Below are 23,369 nucleotides of genomic sequence, written 5' to 3'. Positions count from 1 at the left end.
GCCGCCTCCGCCTCCACGCTTACTTCTTCAACCGTGAACCTAACCCTCCCTCTACTGACCCCTTCTCCCGCCTCCAACACATCCCCTCCTCCTGGACACCACCCCAAGGCCTCCTACCCTCCCTGGACCTCTTCATTTCCAACTGCCGTCGAGACATCAATCACCTCAACCTCTCCACCCCTCTCACCCGCAGAACATGCAGCCCTCTGCTCCAATCCCAACCTCACCATAAAACCCGCGGACAAGGGAGGCGCAGTTGTAGTATGGCGCACTGTCCTCTACATCTCCGAGGCCAGACGCCAGCTCCCCGACACCTCCTCCTACCGCCCCCTTGATCATGACCCCACCCCCGAGCACCAAAACATCATCTCCCAAACCATCCACAACCTCATCACCTCAGGTGACCGTTCACCCACGGCCTCCAACCTCATCGTTCCCCAACCCCACACCGCCCATTGCTATCTCCTTCCCAAAATCCACAAACCTGACTGCCCTGGTCGACCCATTGTATCCGCCTGCTCCTGCCCCACCGAACTCATCTCCAACTATCTCGACTCCATTTTCTCCCCCTTGGTCCAGGAACTCCTTACCTACGTCCGTGATACCACCCACGCCCTCCATCTCCTCCAGAACGTCCAATTCCCTGGTCCCCAGCACCTCATCTTTACCATGGACATCCAGTCCCTATACACCTGCATTCCCCATACAGATGGCCTAAAGGCCCTCCGCTTCTTCCTGTCCCGCAGGCCCGACCAGTTCCCCTCCACTGACACCCTCATCCGCTTAGCTGAACTCATCCTCACCCTCAACAACTTCTCTTTCAATTCCTCCCACTTCCTACAGACAAAGGGGGTGGCCATGGGTACGTGCATGGGCCCAAGCTATGCCTGCCTCTTTGTAGGTTATGTGGAACAATCCCTCTTCCGTACCTACACCGGCCCTAAACCCCACCTCTTCCTCCGTCACATTGATGACTGTATCGGCACCGCCTCGTGCTCCCACGAGGAGCTCGAACAGTTCATCCACTTCAGTAACACCTTCCACCCCAACCTTAAGTTCACCTGGACCATCTCTAACACCTCTCTCACCTTCCTGGACTTCGCTGTCTCCATCTCGGGCAACCACCTAGAAACTGATATCCATTTCAAGCCCACCGACTCCCACTGCTACCTAGAATACACCACCTCCCACCCACCTTCCTGCAAAAATGCCATCCCCTATTCCTAATTCCTTCGCCTCCACCGCATCTGCTCCCAGGAGGAGGCAGGCATTCTACTCCCATACATCTTAGATGTCCTCGTTTTTCAAGGACCGCAACATCCCCCCCTCAGTGGTTGAGAATGCCCTCCACCATGTCTCCCGCATCTCATACCTCACACCCCGTCCCTGCAATAACAACCAAAAAAAGAATCCCCCTTGTCCTCATGTACCACCCCACCAACCTCCAGATCCAACGCATCATCCTCCGACACTTCCGCCATCTGCAATCGACCCCTCCACCAAAGACATTTTTCCCTCCCCACCCTTATCTGCTTTCCGGAGGGATCACTCTCTCCGTGACTCCCTTGTCCGCTCCACACTCCCCTCCAGCCCCACCACACCCGGCACTTTTCCCTGCAACTGCAGGAAGTGCTACACCTGCCCCCATACCTCCTCCCTCACCCCCATCCCAGGCCCCAAGACTTTCCACATCAAGCAGATGTTCACCTGCACACCTGCTAATGTGGTATACTGCATCCGCTGTTCCCGTTGTGGCATCCTCTACATCGGGGAAACCAAGTGGAGACTTGGGGACCGCTTTGCAGAACACCTACGCTCGGTTCGCAATAAACAACTGCACCTCCCAGTCGCGAACCATTTCAACTCCCCCTCCCATTCCTCAGACATGTCCATCCTGGGCCTCCTGCAGTGCCACAACGATGCCACCCGAAGGTTGCAGGAACAGCAACTCATATTCTGCTTGGGAACCCTGCAGCCCAATGGTATCAATGTGGATTTCACAAGCTTCAAAATCTCCCCTCCCTCTACCACATCCCAAAACCAGCCCAACTTGTCCCCGCCTCCCTAACTTGTTCTTCCTCCCACCTATCCCCTCCTCCCACCTCAAGCCGCACCCCCATTTCCTACCTACTAACCTCATCCCGCCCCCTTGACCTGTCCGTCCTCCCTGGACTGACCCATCTCCTCCCTACCTACACTCACCTTTACTGGCTCCATCCCCGCCTCTTTGACCTGTCTGTTTCCTCTCCATCTATCTTCTATCTGCCTCCCCGTCTCTCCCTATTTATTTCAGAACCCCCTTCCGCTCCCCCATTTCTGATAAAGGGTCTCGGCCCGAAACGTCAGCCTTCCTGCTCCTATGATGCTGCTTGGCCTGCTGTGTTCATCCAGCTCTACATCTTGTTATCTATATCAAAACACCCCATTAGAAAAGGAATCAGAATGTATTCCCAAGTGTTATCATCTCAAGGATAGAATCATAAGATGAAAATGGAGACCTTGGCAGATTAGTGCAGAGGTGCACCAGATTGTGTTGCCGGTAGCATACTGACAAGTAGTATTACGGAGAGCACACAAGTTACCAGTAAGTGGTCATCTAGGAGTGAGGAAGACTCAGGCTAAGATACAACAGCACTTCTGTTGGCCTGAATTGCATAAGGATGTGGTTCAATTTTGCCACACTTGTCACAGGCAGTAATAAAACCAGTACCTTTGATGCTAGTTCCTGCATTTAAGGAATCTTTCACGCAGGTTATGATTGATTGTGTAGGTCCCCTCCCTAAAATCAAAAGTGGGAACCAGTATTTGCCAGCCATAATGGATGCATCCACCAGATTTCCAGAGGTAGTTCCATTAACACTGTGAAGGCAAAAGCGGTTGTTGAAGAGTGCTTGCTTTCTTTACCTGTTATGGTAGATTCAGTCAAACTACTTAAGGAGGCCATTGACAGTTTAGGCATCAAACAATTTAAATCAAATCGGGACCATCGGAAAGGTGGCATCAGACCTGAAAAACCATGCTGAGGGCTTATTGCCAGGATTACTCAAGTGATTGGAATAAAGGTATCTTATTTATATTGTTCGTCTATTTATATTAGAGATGCCCCAAATGAATTGATTCAGTTTACTCCATTTGAGCTGATATTCGGACATGAAGTAAGAGGGCCTTTAAAATTAATTAAGGAAAACTTGACAGGTCTGAAGTCAGAGATCTCACAGTTGGATTATGTATCTGAGGTGACAGATTAAACAAAGTCGCTAGACTTTGCTAGAATTAGCTAGACAACATCTGAAGGTGGCACAGCATCTAATGAAGCAAGAGGTACATAAATCTAAAATTCAGACATTTACCCATGGAGATAAAAGTATTGGCGCTGTTACCAGTGGTAGGAGATGTCTTCTACAGAAGGTTTAGTGGTCCTTATCAGATTGAGAAGAAGTTGAGTCAGGTGAATTATCTGTTAAAGATGCCAGATAGGAAAAAAACTTTATCAGCTATGTCATGTGAATACGTTGAAACCCTATTATGACAGGGACAGGGAATCAAAGAAACAGGTATTAGGTCCTGCCCCTCAGAGTGAGGAATCAGAATCCAAATAATTGGATTTTGATGTGCCTCAAAGTAAATTAAATAACGAAGAAGCCCTTAGAGAATGGGATAGGATAGTGAGCTGTCTCAGGAACAGAAAACTGAATTGAAAGGCCTGTTGCAGCAATACGAGGACATATGTGGGAATAGAATGGAGGACTAATACTATAGTGCATGAGGTTGTAATAAGGAATGCTGTCCAATAAAACAACATCCCTACCGACTTAATCCTCTTAAAGCCACATATGTACAGAAGGAAGTGGAATCGATGCTCCAAGAAAACATCGTTGAGCCAGGTCAAAGTGAGTGGAGTTCGTCGATCATGTTGGTTCCCAAATCTGATGTGACACTCAACGCTTCTGCGTGGATTAGCGGAAGGTCAACGGCGCAACTAAATCAGACTCATACCCAATTCCAAGGCTGGAGAACTGCGTGGAAAAAGTTGGACAAGCCACTTAGATCACAAAGTTGGACTTACTTTGCGGTTACTGGTAAGTACCTTTGTCAAAGAGAGCAAAAGAAGTTTCTGCGTTTGTAACCCCATATGGGCTGTATCAATTTAAAGTAATGCCCTTTGGTATGAAGAATGCACCAGCCACATTTCAAAGACTTATGAACAGAGTTGTGGCAGAATTGACTAATTGTGCCATCTATATAGATGACTTAGTGATCTTTAACTATTCATGGAAAGATCACATGGTGTATTTGGCAGAGCTCTTTGAAAGACTGCGGGAGACTAAACTGGTTATAAATTTACCAAAAACTGAATGCGCGAAGGCACATCTGACGTTCTTGGGACATAACGTCGGACATGGAAGGATGACCCCGAGGAACATGAAGACGATGGCCATTGAGGAATTTCCAAGACCCTCCTCGAAGAAAGAGGTGCTTTGATTTTTGGAACTGAATGGATTCTACTGGACGTTTGTGCCAAACTTTAGTAGTATGGTGGCAATGCTGACTGCTTTGCTAAAGAAGAACACGAAACTTCAGTGGACAGAGCAATGCTAGGAAGCATTTCAGATTTATAAGCTGTATTAACCACCGCTAACCAGTTTTAGCCACACTAAATTTCTTGAAACCCTTTAAAGTTGCTATCAACACTAGCGATATAGGGGTTGGAGCTTTGTTGATGAAAGGAGGAAGATGATGGAATTGAAAGGCCAATTGGTTATTTTTCAAACAAATTCAATATTCGTCAGAGAAAATACTCCACCACTGAAAAAGAATTACTGAGCTTATATCAGCCTTACAACATTTTAATGTTAATGTTACAAACAACATTTCGGAGATAGTTGTGTATACAGACTACAACCCTTGCATCTTTGTGGAACAATTTAAGGACAAAAATACAAGACTGTTTCGTTGGAGTCTTATGTTACAGACTTTTAATTTACAAATTGTACATGTTGCAGGTCGTAAAAATGTTATTGCGGATGTGTTATCGCAGATTTAAAAGAAAATGTGTGGATAAGATAGAACCTGTATGGTCTAACGTTATATATGCTGAGCTAGTATGAAAGGTATAATTTTAGAATACTGATCCATGTATTTTGGACAAAAGTCTTAAGATATAGAGAGAAAAAATTAAGCCATCTTTTCATAATAATGGTTCACTTTTTAAGGGGGGGTGGTGTTGCGAAGTTGGGTGTAATACTCATGAATTGAACAACAGTGCATGGTCCCTTTAAGAGACTGTGCTTTGTCTGTACTTGGAAGTTTGCAAGCAGGCACACACAGACAGCACTCAAATGGAAACATTTTGTATCGAAAAGCCAAGCAACATTTTTACCAAGATAACAATTTTCAAATTTGGCCGATCAATTTAAACCAAGTCCTTAAATACTAAAAACTATTAAACTTAAATCTGATGGTGTTGACAACATCGAGCCAATCCTACACAAGAAATCTTATTATGTCATCATGGTTATAAAGATGACGGCATTTGGAAAATCAGGGAGAGTCAACTGCCAAAAGACAACATCTTTTCGCTCTCAGAGAAAGCATCCTCTAATTAAAAGTTACCATAGCATTTCTAGCTAAAAGTCCTCACTGAAGCAATTACAGAGAAAAAAAAATCCCTGACAGTAGAATCAACGGAAGAAAAACACTTGTGACACAAGGTCGACAGGAGAAAGACGGAGAAGGCATTGTCTTCCGGCAGACAGTCTATATGAACTTTGAGAGATTGCGTTTTAAAATTTATTTTTGTCCTATTAATTGGATTTATATAAGTGGGACTTGTGTTTATTTGAACAGCATTCCAGTAGAATTTAAGTCAGTTAGGGAATAGTTAGTAGTCCAGGGGAGAATTGGATGGTTTGTTAGCAACTCTGTTAATTTGTTCATTGTTAGAGTTAAATAAATAAATTGTTTCTTGTTATTTACAAAGTGGATCAGGGATTTTCTACCTTTTAACCAATCTTTTAACAGATTATGAGGGGAAAGGCAAGCTTCTCTGGGTGTTTCGGGGGTAAATTATTAGAAGGGAACCTCTACTCCAGTCATAACAGATTGGAGCTTGTGTTTTGCTTTAATTATCAGAGGGGATCAACCATTTCCCCCTCTGTAACGCTTCCCTTTAAATTTGTTCAGTGTCCTAGCATTGACCTCACACTGGGGTAGTAAATTCCACAGATTCACGACCCTTTGACAGAAGTAAATCTTCCTCAGCTCACTTTTAAATCTGCCATTCCTTAGCTTAAAACTATAACCTCTCTTTCTAGATTGACCCACAAGGCAAAGTATCTACTCTACATCTACTTTGTTACTCCGGTCACATTTATTTACCTCAATTAGATCTCCTTTCATTCTTCAAAACTCTTTCAAACTCTACTACTAAACCAGAGTATGAGCCTAAACTGCTCAATCTCTCCTTACGAGAGGAGCCTTTCATCTCTGGAATCAACCTCCTCTGAATTGCCGACAATGCAATTACACCCCTCAAGTAAAAGGATCAAAACTGTATGCAACATACCGGATGTGGTCTCACCAATGTCTTGCACGGTTGTTAATACCTGCCTACTTTTATACTTCAATCGTTTAGCAATAAATAGCAAAAATATTACCTGCTGTACCGCATGCTAGCTTGTTGCGATTCATGCATAAGAACATCCAGATCCCTTTGCACCAAGGGATTTTGACGTTTCTCTCCATTTAGGCAAGTTGCCTTTTCATTTTTCCAACCAAAATGGATAACCTCACACTTATTCATAGTAAATTCCATCTGCCAAATTTTGGCCCATTCACATAACATATCTGTCTCCATTTGTAAATTCCTTATTTCTTCATTGCAACTTACTGTCTCCCTTATTTTTGTGTCATCTGCAAAGCTGGCTGTAGTATATTCTATCCCTGCGTCCAAATCAATATAGGTTGCAAATAGTTGGGGCATGAGGACCAAACCCTATAGCACCCTACTTATTAAAGCTTGCCAACGAAAAAAAGACACATTTATCCTAACCCTCTGCTTTCTGTTGGGCAGCCAATCCTCTATCCAAGCCCTAATCTATATTACCCCTAACTCTGTGCGATCTTACCTTGTGTATTAGCTTTTTGTGTGACAACTTAAAAACACCTTCTGGAAGTCCAGGTATGCTATATCTACAGGACTGCCATTATCCACATTGCCCATTACATCTTCAAAGAACTCTAGCAAATTAGTCAAACACAATGTGCCCATTATAAAATCCATGCTGACTCTGATGGATTGTGCTTTGACATTTCAAATATCCTTCTACTACTCCTTTACTGGTCTCCAACAAGTTCCCACTGACAAATATTAAATTAACTGGTCTACAGTTTCCTACTCTACTCCAAAACCTTAGTTTCCTACTTTCTGATTTAGCATTTTTCTGACCCACTGGTATCTCTCCAGAATCCAGGGAATATTAGAGTATTATAACCAATGCACCCACTTTTGCGCTGCTATTTCCTTTCACACTCTAGGATGTAGTCATCAGGCCCTGGGGACTTGTCTGCCTTTAATCCCAATAGTTCACTCAGTATTTTTTCGTAGTGATGGCAACTGTTTTAAGTCTTTTTTTTCTGTAACCTCTGCATTACCTGTTACTATTGGGATGGTTTCAGGGTCCTTCATCATGAAGACGGAGGCAAAATATTGATTTAGTGTCTCTGTCACTTCTGTGATCCCCATTATTAATTCCTCTACCTGTTGTCAAAGGGACCAAGATTCACTTTAGCTACTCTCTTCCATTTCATATACTTATAGAAACTCTTGCTATCAGTTTTTATATTTTGATCTAGTTTTCTTTCATAAATTATCTGTTTTTCTAAATTACTTTTTTAGCAACCCTTTGTTGGTCTTCATAAATTTCCCAATCCTCCTGCTTGCCACTGATTTTTGCAATTAGGTATGCCTAGTTTTGCCTTTGTTATCTTTAACTTCCTACTAAGCCATAAATGCATTATCTCTCTTTTACATTTAGACAGTCTACATGAAGATTACAAATCGTCGTGTCTACTACACTGCATCGTTCACAAGTCCCTTTTATTGCTTGATTATTAATGTATAACAGTAGGGTTACTGTTCCAGAGACCCATGAACTACTCTTATTAGTGTTTCTGATCCCAGTTACGTCACATTCCTACCTATACCAATTCTACTTCCTGCTCTCCAAGCCTAATCTCACCACTATCTTTATCCCATCATTTATTATCATGGCAACTACACTTTTTAAAAATACATCAAACAGCTTTATACTTAACTCCCAGTCTTGGTCACCATACAAGCACATCTTTGTAATAGCCTAATTGCTATTTATTTTTAACTAATCTTTTAAAAACGTTGTTACATATCACTGAAGCAGACAGAACTTGAGCCTAGGCCTCTAAGTATACTACACCATAAGAACCCTCCAGTATAATGGCTATTAGATCAAATCAGTTCATCTCTAGTTATATCATTAACTCATCTACCTTGTGGCAAAACCTTCAAGCATTAAATGAAGTCCAATTCTTTTACCCACCCTTCTCTTTAGGCACAAAAGCTCAATTTAATGGCACCTACACACATTATACAATTAACACAACACTTTATTTTGCTAATATTTAAATCAGACGGATAAAACAACATTCTTAAAAGTTAAAATTGCAAAGAAAAATGACAGAATTGAGTAAGATAGTGGACAAAGGAAGCTTTAATTCTAGAATTTTCTAGATACTGGCCAATTATGCGCCAACAACCTAAGCACAGTTGTGAAACTGCTGCATGTCCTCAATTTGTTAACAATCTGAGTAAAATGAATTAAAGAGGTAACAATGTCCAGGAACAGAGAGAAACCCAATCATCCAAGATGACTACACCTGTATTTCAACCTTTCAGTTTGGTCAGAATTGACACAGTAAATGATTCAAGGCACAATCACTACCTTATTTTTATATATGATGTAATTATGCATAGCCATAAAAATGGCGCTGTTCCTACATATCTTTATGATCTGCTAATCAGAAAGGTTATGATTCTTGCACTTGGGTAAGCTGTCTCATGTTCGACTGTTAAAAAATATGTGGCTTTGATGTAACTTTAAGACTTCTGTTATAGATGCATATAATCATACAACATGGAAACAGACTCTTCGGTCCAACTCATCCACACTGATCAGACATCCCAATCTGACCTAGTCCCATTTGCCAACATTTGGCCTATATTCCTCTAAACTCTTTTTATTCATGTACCTATCCAGATGCCTTTTAAATACTGTAACTGTACCCGCCTCCACCACTTCCTCCAGCAGCTCGTTCCGTACACTGCATGGAAAAGTTACCTCTCAGGTCCTTTTTAAAATCTTTCCATTCTCATCTTAAGCCTATGCCCTCTAGTTTTGGACTCCCTCAGCGTAGGAAAAAGACCTTGGCTATTCACCTTATCCATGCCCCTGTTAATTTTATAAACCTCTAAGATCACCCCTCAGCCTCCAATGTTCCAGGCAAAAAAGCTCCAGCCGATTCAGCCTCTCCCTATAATGCAACCCCTTCTTTCCCAGCGACATTCTTGTAAATTTTTTCACCTTTTCAAGTTTAACAACATCCTTCCTATAGAAGGGCTACAAGAATTGTAGGCAGTATTCTAAAAGTGGCCTCACCAATGTTCTGTCTAGTAGCAACATGATGTCCCAACTCCTATACTCAGTGTTCTGACTAATGAAGGCAAGCATACCAAATGCCTCCTTCACCACCCTATCTACCTGCAAATCCACTTTCAAGAAACTATGAACCTGTACCTCTAGGTCTCTTTGTTCAACAACATTCCCCAGGGCAATACCATTTACTGTACAAGTCCTGCTCAGTTTGCCTTACCAAAATGCAATGCCTATCTAAATTAAACTCCATCAGCTACTCCTCAGCCCACTGGCCCATCTGATCAAGGTCCTGTCGTACTCAGAGTTAGTCTTCTTCACTACCCACTACAATACCTATTTTGGAGTCATCTGCAAATTTACCAACCAGGCCTCCGACATTCACATCCAGATCATTTATATAAATGACAAAGCGCAGTGGACCCAGCACGAACCCTTATGGCATGCCGCTGCTCATAGGCCTCCAGTCTAAAAAGCAACCCTCTACCACCGCACTCGTCTCCTACTTTTAAACCAATTTTGTATCCAACAGGCTAGCTCCCACTGGATTCCATGTGATCTAACCTTACTAACCAGTCTACAATGCGGAACCTTGTCAAATGCTTTGCTGAAGTCCATATAGACAATATGTACTGCTATGCCTTCATCAATCTAGTTTGTTACCGCTTCAGAAAACTCAAACAAGTTAGTGAGACATGATTTCCTACACACAAAGCCTGTTTACTATCCCTAATCCAAATGCATGTAAATCCTGTTCCTCAGAATCCTTCCAACAACTTACCCATCACCAACGTCAGGCTCACCGGTCTATAGTTCCCTGGCTTTTCCTTACAGTCCTTCTTAACTAATGGCACCACATTAGCTGACCTCCAGTCTTCTGGCACCTCGTCCGTGGTTGTCAAAGATACAAATATCGCAGCAAGAAGCCCAGCAATCTCTTTCCTAGCTTCCCACAAAATTCTGGGAAATACCTGATCAGGTCCTAGGAATTTATCTACCTTTATACGCTTTAAAGATATCTAGCACCACCTCTTTTGTAAAATGAACTCTTTTCAAGACATCACTATTGATTTCCCCAAGTTCTCTAGCTTCCACGTACTGCTCTACAGTAAATATTAATGCAAAATATTCATTTAATATCTCATCCATCTCTTGTGGTTCCACACACAGATAGCCACGTATATCTTTAAAGGGTCCTGTTCTCTCCCTAGTTTCTCTTTTGCCTTTAATGTACTTATAGAATCTCTTTGGATTCTCCTTAACTCCATTTGCCAAAGCTACCTCATGTCCCCTTTTTGCCCTCCTAATTTCGCTTAAATATTCTCTTGCTGCCCTATTAATTCTCTAAAGATCCATTCAATACCCGCTGTCTATACCTGACAAATGCTTCCTTCTTTTTCTTAGCCAGAGCCTCAATTTCTCTAGTCATCCAGCACTGCCTACACCTACCAGCCTTGCCCTTCACACTGACAGGAACATACTGTTTCTGAACTCTCGTTATCTAATTTTTGATGATCTTCCACTTCCCAAGCATCTCTTCACCTGCGAATAGCCTCCAATCAACTTTTGAAAATTGGCCTTAACCAATTTAGAAATTCAACTTTTTGATCAGTTCTATCCTATTCCCTAACTATTGTAAAACTAACAGAATTATGATCACTTGTCCCAAAATTATCCCCCACTGACATCTTAGTCATTTGTCCTGCCTCATTTCCCAACAGAAGATCAAGTATTACTCCTTCTCTAGTAGGTACATCCATATATCGAATAACAAAGTTTTCTTGTACACACTTAAATTCCTCCCCATTCAAGCCGTTAACACTATGACAATCCCAGTCTGTGTTTGGAAAGTTAAAATTCCCTACTATTATAACACTACCTTTTTTTTTTTTTTACAAATATCAGATTTCCTTACATATTTGCTTCTCAATTCCCCACTGTCTACTAGTTGGCTTATAATACAATCCCAACAAGATGATCATCCCATTCTTATTTCTCAGTTCCACCCACATAACGTCACTAGACGATCTCCCAGCAATATCCTTCCAAAGTACAGCTGTAATATTATTCGTAACAAAAAACGCCACCCCACCTCCTCTCTTGCCCCCTTTTCTAACCTTCCTGTAGCATCTACAGTCTTGTCCATCCCTGCGCCACATTTCTGTAATAGATATGACATCCCAGTCCCATGTTCCCAACCATGCCCTAAGCTCGTCCGCCTTACCTGTCAGGCCTCTTGCATTGAAGTAAATGCAGCTTAATTTATTCGTCTTACCTCATTTTCTGCCTAGCTCTTGTCTGCACCGACTATTTGACTTGCTCCCCTTAGCTACTGTACCAGCCTCAGCCTTTTCTCACTATCGCTTTGGTTCTCCCCTTTCCTAGTTTAAAACCTCCCAAACAACACAAGTGAATCTCCCCGCAATGATATTGGCTCCCTTCCATGTCAAGTGGAAGTCAAGTCAAGCTCTTATGCTACTCCTGAAGGGATCTCAAATGGTCCAAACTGTGAATCCCTGTCCCCTGCACCAACTCCTCAGTCACATACTCATCTGTTCTATCCTTCTGTTCCTACTCTCACTAGCAGTAGTCCAGATATAACTACCCTCAAGGACCTACTTCTTAACCTCCTGCCTAGACAGTCTCCAGGAACATTCAAATTCTCCATGATTTCCCACATCGGACAGGAAGAACACATTATCCTACTAAAAGTCATTTCTGCCCATTTAACAAGCTACAGACCTGTTTAAAAAAATTGATAATACTCCCATTTAATGTACTTTAAAGATTCCTAGCTTTGAAGAAGTGTTCAATTACAAGTTGTACCTCAATCGTCAACAAATGGAACCGTGACTCAAGAAAATAAAATAATGATTTACCTTTCCTGTTAACGATGAAGGGAATTCTGATTCAAATTTGTTGCTTAATCCAAACCTGAAATTGCAGAACAAAGAACACAGAATCTACACAACTCTGAAACATTGTTTCAAAAACTTAAATTTCACTTTGTAAATAAGTTAACAATAAGATATTTCATATCTGTAAATCATCATTACAACGTATAGAATAAATTTTGTATCATAGAAAAAAATTGGTTCTGTCAGTATCAAGAACTCTTTGAACAGTACAACAAAGGTTCACCCAATCTCAAAAGCATAACTACTGCATCTCTTCACGAACAAATGCAGTTTCACCAATGGTCTTGTAATCCTTGAGTGTTGAAATACAGCAATTTATGATTTAGAAGCTGCTCCACTAGGAAGTGGATTGATGGTGCTCAAATTTGAAGTCATTACTGTGAAAAGCAAGAGTACATTTATAGAATCACATAATAGAAGCAGTATTAAAGTCCATTTCACCAGATGAGTCCACAGCAGTCTCTGAAACAAAGATATTGCTTGAGTAATCTCCAGCCTTTATTGCAGCTTTTTACCCCTTTAGCTAATTATCAAATTTCTTGAAAGAAAATTGAATCTGCCTCTATCATCTTTTGAAGCAATACATTCCAGTTCGTCATCACTCGCTACAGGGAAAAAAAACTTGACCTTTTGTCTTTGATTCTTTCATCGGTTCTCAAGCCTTCTGCTAACGGGAGAACCTCCTCTCTATATAGAACCCTCAAACTCCTTTAAGTGGAACCCCAGTTGCACAAATCTATCCCTTTAACTGAAAGTCCTCATCTCTAGAAACATTTTTTCAATTCATTCACGGGATGTGGGCATCACTGGCCAGGCCATTTATTGTCAGCCACATTGCTGTTCGTCTGGAGTCACATGCAGGCCAGACTGGTTAAGGATGGCAGTTTCCTTCCTTAAAAAGGACCTTAGGGAACCAGATAGATTTTTCCCGACAGTCAACAATGCTGCATGGTCACCATTGGACTCCTAATTACAGATACTTATTGAATTCAAATTTCACCATCTGCCAAGGAAGGATTCAAACCCAGATCCCCAGAACATTGCCAGGGTCTCTGATTATCAGTCTAGCAAAAATATCACTAGGTCATCACCACTCCGTAAAGCCATCACATCTCTTCTAAAGTATGTCATTGCAAGGTACCCACCACCACCTGCAAGTTCCCTTCCAAGCTACTCATCATCCTGAACTGGAAATATCACTGTTGCTGGGTCAAAATCCTAGAATTCCCTCCCTAAAGGCATTGTGGTTCAACCCACAGCAGGTGGACTGCAGCGATTTAAGAAGGCAGCTCACCACCACCTTCTGAAGGGCAGCTAGGGATGGGTAATAAATGCTGTCCAGCCAGCGACGCCCACATCCCACGAATGAATGAAAAAAACCAAACTTTAATCTGGAATGGAAGTCCGACCACTCTGCAGCAGTATTACCAAAGTTTTGCAACTTGGAAAAATCAAGTGGTGCATATTTTGGCTGTGTAAGACAAAGTTGCTTTTCGAAGCTGTGAGGGGGATACTTTGAAACAAAGTGACAAAGAGTCTGTGAATTAAGGAAAGACCGTATGATGACAGCTCTTGAATTGACCAAGCAGCAGTTTGCTACAAATCTCAGAGCACAGCATCCAGATACCTTCAGAGCTGGCCAAATGAAAGCATCTCCCTCTCCCTTCTTCTCCAATACAAGTGACAAAATAAAAACAAGAAACCTTAAAAGAAAGAATTCTAACAAGAAAAGATGTAGATCCACCAGATCAATTAGTGAACTGAAGAACAACACTGTTTTACAGTCAACGGCTCACACCATTCCCTGAAAGATACCATTATTATTTGTAACTGACCACACGAAAAGCTTAGGGAAATAACGTGTGTTTTACCATGCACAGCAACTGGTGGTCCAGGGCACTTTTCTAATTAAACACAGAAGAGTTATTTTGCAGATTTTTTTGTGCAGTAGACAGGAAATAACATTCCTCACCAGATAACAAAAATTACTAATTTTGTTTAGTAATGTGTAATTTCCTCAAATTGTCTTATCCTAGCCTGTCTTCATAATCTCCATCAGTCCTACATCCCTTCAAGCTATATGCATTGCTCAAATTTCAGCCACTTGCACATCCTCAATTTTAAATAACTCCAGCATCAGTGACTGCGCCTTCATAACTGCCAAGGTTCCAAGTTCTGGAATTCACTCCTGAAGTCTCTCCACCTCAACATTTCTCTCTTCTCCGCTAATATGGTTTTGGCCATTTGTCCTAATATCTTATTATATGTACCTTGGGATTTATGTTGGGAGTATTACATTAGTGCAAGCTGTTGGGAAGAGAATTCATTACAGTGTGGAGTGAAAATTTCATATGACCACTGATTCAAAGAGTTGTTTTTGTCCTATAATTAACAGATTGAAATGTGTTATCCATGAATCTCAGAATTTTACAGCTAAATCTGCATTTAAATGGACTAGCACCAATGTTCCCTTGTAACTGTGCAGCTGCACAGCAACCTGAAAGTTCATCCACAGGCCGCACACGAGTTGGTCCCTTCAAATTATAGTGCAGGCATGGCCGCGCAAAGAAGAGGAGCTGTGCATTTAAGCAAATCTCACACGTTCAAAATGACCTATGCTCTCTCGAACTATTAATGCGGTCACCATTCTAGCTTGATCTAAAACTTCATCATAAGCTTCTCACTGTCAATGAACTTTGCACAGTTTCTAATTACATGGAGTGTATCAGTTGGGGCAGTGAAATCTATTTTTACAAATTATAGGCTTTCGGTCTACTTCAAAAAGGTGGAAGCATTCACATTTAGATAAATTCATTAATTCAAAACAAGGAGAAGTCTACCCCAGACAGACAAATATTGCCAGAAGCCTCCAAAAGAACTGAAATGCAACACAGACAGACACATATCTGGCCCACTCTACAGTTTCTAAGCAAGGAAAAAGGGCAACAAAAAGCGTGGCACGGTGGCTCACTGAACCTGGGTCCCTGATGCAATCACACCCTCGGGTGTCAGTCTGTGTGGAGTTTGAACATTCTCCGTGTTTGCATGGGTTTCCACCGGCTGCTCCGGTTTCTGCCCACAGTCCAAAGATGAGCAGGTTAGGTGGATTGGCCATGATAAATTGTCCTATAGAATCCAGAGATCTCCAGGTCAGGGGGATTAGCCATGATAAATGCAGGGTTACAGGGATAGAGTGGGGGTTTGGCTCTGGGTGGGATATTCTACATAGGGTCAGTGCACACTCAATGGGTTGAAAGGCCTCTCTCCGCACTGCAGGGCTTCTACATAAAATTGCTGCCAGCAACAAAATATTTTCTCAAAATATCTGGCTTGAAATCAGCATAGAGGACAAAAAAAAAATCATTGAACGACATTTATTTCCAATGCATTGCAGTATTTTTGAAAATATCGAAAAAATCAGACCAAATAAGTAGAACAAAGCAAATAACACGTAAAAAATGTAGAGAAATGAAATACTAAAAATAGAGACAGTGATCCAATGATATGCATTGAAAATCAGTCTGAAATTTTTTAAACAAATATCTTACTCGCACAAACCTCAAGGCTTCAAGCTACTTGCAAATTTTCTTTTCTCTTTAGTTTTCACCTTTCCTCAGTAAGTATAGATTATACTTTGGATCCATCTGCTAACATAAATGAAGATATCTGCTTTATAATGAACTGCTAAAATTCAGGATAATTTACAGATGAGGCTCTGAGTTAATTAAAAAAATTCTTCTCCCTCATTATCTAGTCCTAAAAAAAAACTTGCGTTATTTGAAGATTTGAGGAAGCCAAACAAATTCCTCAAAAGGTATTATATGGGCTCATGCAATGCTGTGTTCACCAGTTGTCTTGCCCTAGCTCAGCCAAGTAATCATTCTTCTTCTATGAACCAGGGCAATAAACATTAACCACACCTTCCCATCTCAATCAACATGCTTCAAAGTTGAGCTGGTATCTGTTCTCAAACGATGTCTTGATTTCCAAAAGGTGACACAGTACAGCAACTAGGTATCTCAAGGTTGATTATTTTTCTATAATGGTCCAACAACTCCAAGCACCCAATGAGACTAATATCATTGGCTAGTTTTACCTTGAAGGCCATCAGAATGAGACGAAGTACTGTACAGCAAACATTAGAATTTCAAAAATTCACTGCCCTGATTGAAGTTAAGCCTCAAACAGTCCTAAATAGCTTGCCTTTTATTCTGAGGCAGTGTACCCTTGTTCTAAGCCCTCCCTAAGGAACCATTCTTTCTGCATTTACTCTGTCTACACCTATTAAAAACTTACAAATTTCTTATGAGATTGTCTCTCATCTTCTAAAGTCCAAATAATACAGGCCCAGTCTCATAAACCTTTCCTTATACAACAGTTCCACTATCCTGGTAATTGGTCTGGTGAATCTCCACCAGACTCCTTCTACGGTGTACACCTTTCCTTCAGCAAGGGGACCAGATTGCAACCAATCCTCCAAGCATGGTTTCATCTGTGTTCCATACAATTGAAGCAACAGTTCATTGTCCCTGTGCTCACTTGTAATAATCCATTATTATCCTCTCCAGAATCAATTATTTTAGTAGAGCTGGGGTTGAATCCAATCTTTTTCCATTAACAGAATTTTCAAAAGTCTTGTTGATTATACACTAGATTAAAGTGTACACAGCTTCCAGCATCTAATGGGTCAGTCAGCTGCGACAACAGATTTTTGAATTCAGTGGTTTACTCACTTTTCATACCTTTAATAAAAAGCAATAATAAGCATGTCTACCAATGTGTTAATGTGGTTGAGTAAACCATGCTTGGCAAAATCAATGTATTATGATATTTCTGGATAATTGCGTGTGAAGCTAGTGCCACTGCCACTAATGAAGATCATGTTCTACATAAGACTTACAGATCAGAAAGGGTTACACTGTAAGTGGTAAAGTTATTTTCTTTATTGTATGTCAACAGTACTAACAAAAATAAATACGTGTGGTTCTTTCTGCCCCTGCTTCACTTATCAGTTTTATAGTGCCTTGCTTGCTCTACAAAAAAGACACAGCACAAAGAGCAAATAAATATTCTGCACATCTCTTTGTACTATTTGCTTGAAATAAAGGGAACGTGGTTTCACATTATGTCCACTTGTTAACATTCACTGAAATGATACTTGTTTATTCCTATCCACATCAGTTAAGTGGATTTAATTATACAATATCAGTACTCAATTATGAAGGTTCTTCACATTTCAGGATAAATCAATAGATTATCGATTAAAATTTACACTGCAAATTAATTCTAAAAGTTTTAGTTAGAAAGCAGGAAAAGTAGTTTGCATATATTTGGTTAAAGGTTTGATCATCTTAATCAGTTGATATGATTACCCAACAGTGCTATACTTGCACCTGTCTAAAACTTCCTCTTTTACAAACAGAGTTTTGTAAATCAAGATGAATTACAGATGATTTTTATTCTCTTTGGGGAAAAAAAGAAAGCCTGGTAGATTGAGAATGACACGTGCCTTAGTTATAGGTTTTAGTTTCAATTCCTAGCACTCAATGTCATTTCTTCCTTCTCCTATGTAATGTACAAATAATAATGTTAACAGCAAACAACAACCTACCAGCAACTACAGAAAAACAAGAGTACTGATTCAAGAACAACATCTTTTGCATGACTCCTTCCAGCACTATAGCTGAGAGGATGAAATAATAATCAGACTTTTTCACAACCCTCACCAGTACTGTTCCTTTATTAGCTGGTGAGCGCTGTGAAACAACTTTATGACCTATAAAGCTTGTCATGTTTGAGGAGAAACATCACTTCTTACAGATGAATGAAGAAGTTATGTGGTAACTGCAAACTCCGATTTATTTCAGAAAGAAAAATATATGATCAGAGAGGCAACCAACTAAGTTAGATCAAACATTAATATAACACCTTTTAGGTGCTAAATTGACAAGCTATATATATGGTTCATGGTCAAACAAAATACATCTTACCACATATCACAAGTCACCTTCCGACATCTAAATGGGGAATAGCAAAAGAGACACAAATGTTCAAGTACACACATCTTTGAGGGTACAAGACAAATTGATTTGACTGTCATTATCTCATTGCTATTTGTAGGCATTAGCTGAATGAAAATTGGTTGCTGTGTTTCCCTACACTATTGTTTAAAATATAACTGCAGAAGAACAAGGGAAGATGAGTTTTTTTTTAAACAGTGCCAGGAACTATGATGTGATGTATGCACTACTTAGCAACTCTTAAAAGGGAACTGGATATATAGTTACAATAGAATCATTCTCAAAGCTTTGGTGAAAGAAGGGGGGGGGGGGGAAGAGGAGAGGAGAGGAGAAGTGGGTGGAATTAATTTGACAACTCTTTCAAAGATCAGTAATAAGCTTGATGGGCTGAATGGTCTTCTTTCATGGTATGAGATTCTCTGATTCACAAACATAAACCTCTAAAGACGTGCAAAAGAAAAGTATTAAAAATTGTTTGCTATAGTTTTGATTTCAATATCAGTTTTTAAAACATCACCCAACGGTCAAACAGGCTGTATCAGGAAATTGTTATTATTGATCTATTCAGCACGTCTTCCTGCAAGACAAGCTGGCACATATTTCCTCAACTTTCCCCTTGTAAAATTTTACAAGCATACAAATTTGCCGAAGTTTAGCACTAAGACAGTACAATACTAACCTTTTCAAATATTTCAAGCTAAATAGGAATAAGATTATGTGGCAGCATGAAGCATTAGAATCACAGAGGATGGTTAAATACATTTTAACAACCCTATAAAAGCTTTAATCTACTTGCACTTAAATGGTGTTATATGAACCAAATAGACAGTAATGTGGTTTGAATGCCACTACCTTTGTCTCATGTGGACATGCAATCAAATCCTTACTTGATCTACTCTATAAATATAGCATATGTCCAAAATAATGTAATTTTCTGTCACAAAAATTTGCTTTGAAGTGCTCCACAGTAATGCAGAAGCCCCTTGATAGAAATAAGCTTCAATATCTATAAAATATCTTTCAGCACGGAACATTTGAAATTAAACATGTCAGATGATTTGCCGGTGAAAATAGACTATTAAGCAAAAGAATCAAAGATTGACAAAGATACAGGGCATTATGACAGCAAAATCTAACATATAAATATGCTATTCTTCTGTATTATTGAATAATTATTATATTATTATTCAATAATTGCGCTTGTTATTAATCTCCAGAATTTTCAGCTCAAAGCCAGCAATTATGAGTATTCAGACAAAGACAAATTTGGCTTGATTATGAGATCTGTCCTCTCCAGTCTTGACAGCCTACCAATGCTCACTTTCTAAATTTAGAACAAACTGTGCTCATAAAGCTGTGTTTCACAACATTCACCAGCAAATAAGGGTTGCAAAAAAATCTGATTATCATTTCATCCTCTCAGCAATACTGCTGGAAGGAATCATGCAAAAGATGGTGTTCTTGAATCAATATTCTTGTTTTTATGCAGTTGCTAGTAGGCTGTTGTTTGCTGTTAACATTATTATTAGGGGTAGACGATGGCCTAGTGGTATGATTGCTAGACTATTAATCCAGAGGCCCCAGGTAATGTTCCAGGGACCTGGGTTCGAATCCCACCACAGCAGATGGTAGAATTTGAATTCCAATAATGAGCTGGACATAAGAGTCTAATGTTTTGGAGTAGATTTGTAGCTCAGGTTGTGGATGTTGAGGTTGGTTGGCTCGCCGAGCTGGTTTCTTGTTTCTCATGATGGTGTAATGATGACCATGACATTGTCAATTGTCAGGAAAAAGCCATCTGGTTCACTAATGTCCTTTAGGGAAAAAAAATCTGCTATCCTTACCTGGTCTGACCTACATGTGACTCCAGACCCACAGCAATGTGGTTGACTCTGAACTGCCCTCTGGGCAATTGTGGATGGGCAATAAGTGCTGGTCCAGCCAGTGATGCCCACATCTCATGAATGAAAAAAAAAATTGTACATTATGTAGAAGGAAGAAATGACATTGCGTGCTAGGAGTTGACACTAAAACCTATAACTAAGGCACATGTCACTTAAATCTACCAACCTCATTTTCTTTTCCCCAAAAAAGACTGAAATCATCTGTAACTCATGTGGACATACAAAGTTTTGTTTGTAAAAGAGGAAGACAGGTTCAAGTACAACACTGTTGGGTAATCATATCAACTGATTAAGATAATCAAGCCTTTAACCAAATATCCAATAATTGGTCACCACTAATAATAGTAATAACAATTTCTGGTGAACAGGGCAGTGAGGTTGTTACATTCAACTTTATTGAAGCATTGTGGGCTAAGCAGCATCATAGGAGCAGAAAGGCTGACGTTTCGGGCCTAGACCCTTCATTAGAAATGGGGGAGGGGAAGGGGGTTCTGAAATAAATAGGGAGAGAGGGGGAGGCGGATAGAAGATGGATAGAGGAGAGGATAGCTGGAGAGGAAACAAATAGGTCGAAGAGGCGGGGATGGAGCCAGTAAAGGTGTTTATTGCAAACCGAGTGTAGGTGTTCTGCAAAGCGGTCCCCGAGCCTCCGCTTGGTTTCCCCGATGTAGAGGAGGCCACAACGGGTACAGTGGATGCAGTATACCACATTGGCAAAACAACTGCACCTCCCAGTCGCGAACCATTTCAACTCCCCCTCCCATTCCTCAGACGACATGTCCATCCTGGGCCTCCTGCAGTGCCACAACGATGCCACCCGAAGGTGGACTTCACAAGCTTCAAAATCTCCCCTCCCCCTACCGCATCCCAAAACCAGTCCAGCTCGTCCCCGCCTCCCTAACCTGTTCTTCCTCCCACCTATCCCCTCCTCCCACCTCAAGCTGCACCCCCATCTCCTACCTACTAACCTCATCCCGCCCCCTTGACCTGTCCATCCTCCCTGGACTGACCTATCCCCTCCCTAACTCCCCACCTACACTCACCTTTACTGGCTCCATCCCCGCCTCTTCGACCTATTTGTTTCCTCTCCACCTATCCATCTTCTATCCGCCTCCCCCTCGCTCCCTATTTATTTCAGAACCCCCTTCCCCTCCCCCATTTCTTATGAAGGGTCTAGGCCCGAAACGTCAGCCTTTCTGCTCCTATGACGTTGCTTAGCCTGCTGTGTTCATCCAGCTCTGCACCTTGTTGTCTCGGGTTCTCCAGCATCTGCAGTTCCTACTATCTCTTATTGAAGCATTTCCTGCTTTTGAATGCTAGATCTTTGTCCTACATGAGCCCCAATCCCTATGCTCCAGTACCTGACTTCCAAAGTCCCAAGGTCATGAAGGATGTTATACAAATGCAAGTCTTCATCATCTTCTTTCACTACAGATATCTACATAAACTTTTAGCAATATGTCCAGAATAATTGAGAAGGACCTTTTCATCAAATATGCTTTAACTACCATAATTATTTCAAGCCTCCACAGAAAATCACATTCATCTATAATAAGCTTCACTACTTCAGCCCTTCTATTACAAAATAAATTTGCATGATTTAGTTTAAGAGATGACTTAAATAATAGCCATAAATTCCATGATAGTTGTGGAAATTTAAATATCCAACTCTTCAAATCAAACAAATGTATTAATATATAAACTAAGTTACCCTTCTGTAGTATTTTTGTACATAATCCTTTTTAAAACTCCAGGATTTAATAACTAAATCTATAAAGCTCCCAAATCGTTGAAAAAAACCATTTACTAACTCCATTAGCAAACAGTTCCTACTACTTAAATTGTATTTGCTTGGTTACCTAGGCTTGTTCAATTTTAATAAATGAGATCTGCATTCAAAAGTTCGCAGCAGTCACAGACAAATAAAAAGCTTGGATATAATTCAAAAACAAAGAATAAACTGCTCTGACTTCACAGGCAGCAAAACAAGTCTTGAAGCAATTGCGTTGCGTTAAGTTCAGTACAACTGTAACCAACTGTTGTGTAAAATAAAACTGTTATTAGATTTTCAGTGACAGCCACAAAATAACACCAGATTTTAAAAAGAATTGTTTGTGTCAAAAAGAAATAAAAATCTTTATGACAATTAGACTGATAACACATTCCCTACCTCTCCACGTATGTCTATTATTCTACCACAGCCTGTTTCTATACACGAACAAATAATATTCCCATGCAGACTTTTAAATGCCCTTGTTCATGGCACAATGTTCAACTTCAATAGTGTTATAAGCAAAATACTTCCCTTTTCTTTTTTGATATAATAATTAATTCAATATCGGTTGCTTTTGTTGGAAGTTTCTTCCCTACGTTCATAATCTGGGGCATAGGGCGTGGATGAGAGGAGAATTCTAAACTCACTTGCAGCTTGTCCCTTTTAGCTTTTGTGTGAGCAACACTGTTGCTCAAACCAAGTTTACATTATCCAAACCCCTTCACATTTTAAAGCCCTAAATCATGTCTTCTCTCAATCATTTCTTGCAATTAAATATTTAGCTCGAAGTGCTTATAGCTTAAAGCCAGGAGTCCCAGAATCGGTTTCAACATAATAGGTACAGTTGAAGACACACCTAGTGCAATAATCGGGTGTACACAAAGTTGTAACAATTTTTCTGAGTTTATATTTAATTGCCTTTGAGTAAGCACTCATCAATAATTGATTAGCTACCTTAATACTTTTGTATTAGAACTGTGCTTAATTGGGGATTAAAGTTTTCACACACCATTGCTGTATAAAAGATTAAAAGAATGAGAGCTCATGGGACAGAAATATAAAGTGTG

General features: G+C 40.5%; 1 protein-coding gene across 1 annotated transcript in view; it reads right to left on the bottom strand.

Annotated features, from left to right (window-relative positions):
* The window catches only part of LOC109917637 (cysteine-rich hydrophobic domain-containing protein 2), an 87,745-nt gene that overhangs the window by 49,627 nt on the left and 14,749 nt on the right, over window positions 1-23,369 (bottom strand). The window contains exon 2 of the mRNA XM_048601818.1: window positions 12,566-12,620. Within this exon, the coding sequence (XP_048457775.1) occupies window positions 12,566-12,620 (55 nt within the window). The remainder of the gene's footprint in view (window positions 1-12,565; window positions 12,621-23,369) is intronic.

The sequence above is a fragment of the Rhincodon typus genome, chromosome 1 (genome assembly GCF_021869965.1).
Source record: "Rhincodon typus isolate 14 chromosome 1, sRhiTyp1.1, whole genome shotgun sequence".
Classification (NCBI taxonomy): Eukaryota; Metazoa; Chordata; class Chondrichthyes; order Orectolobiformes; family Rhincodontidae; genus Rhincodon; species Rhincodon typus.
Note: the sequence above shows the minus strand (reverse complement) of the source record. Positions and strands in the feature narration are given on the sequence as shown.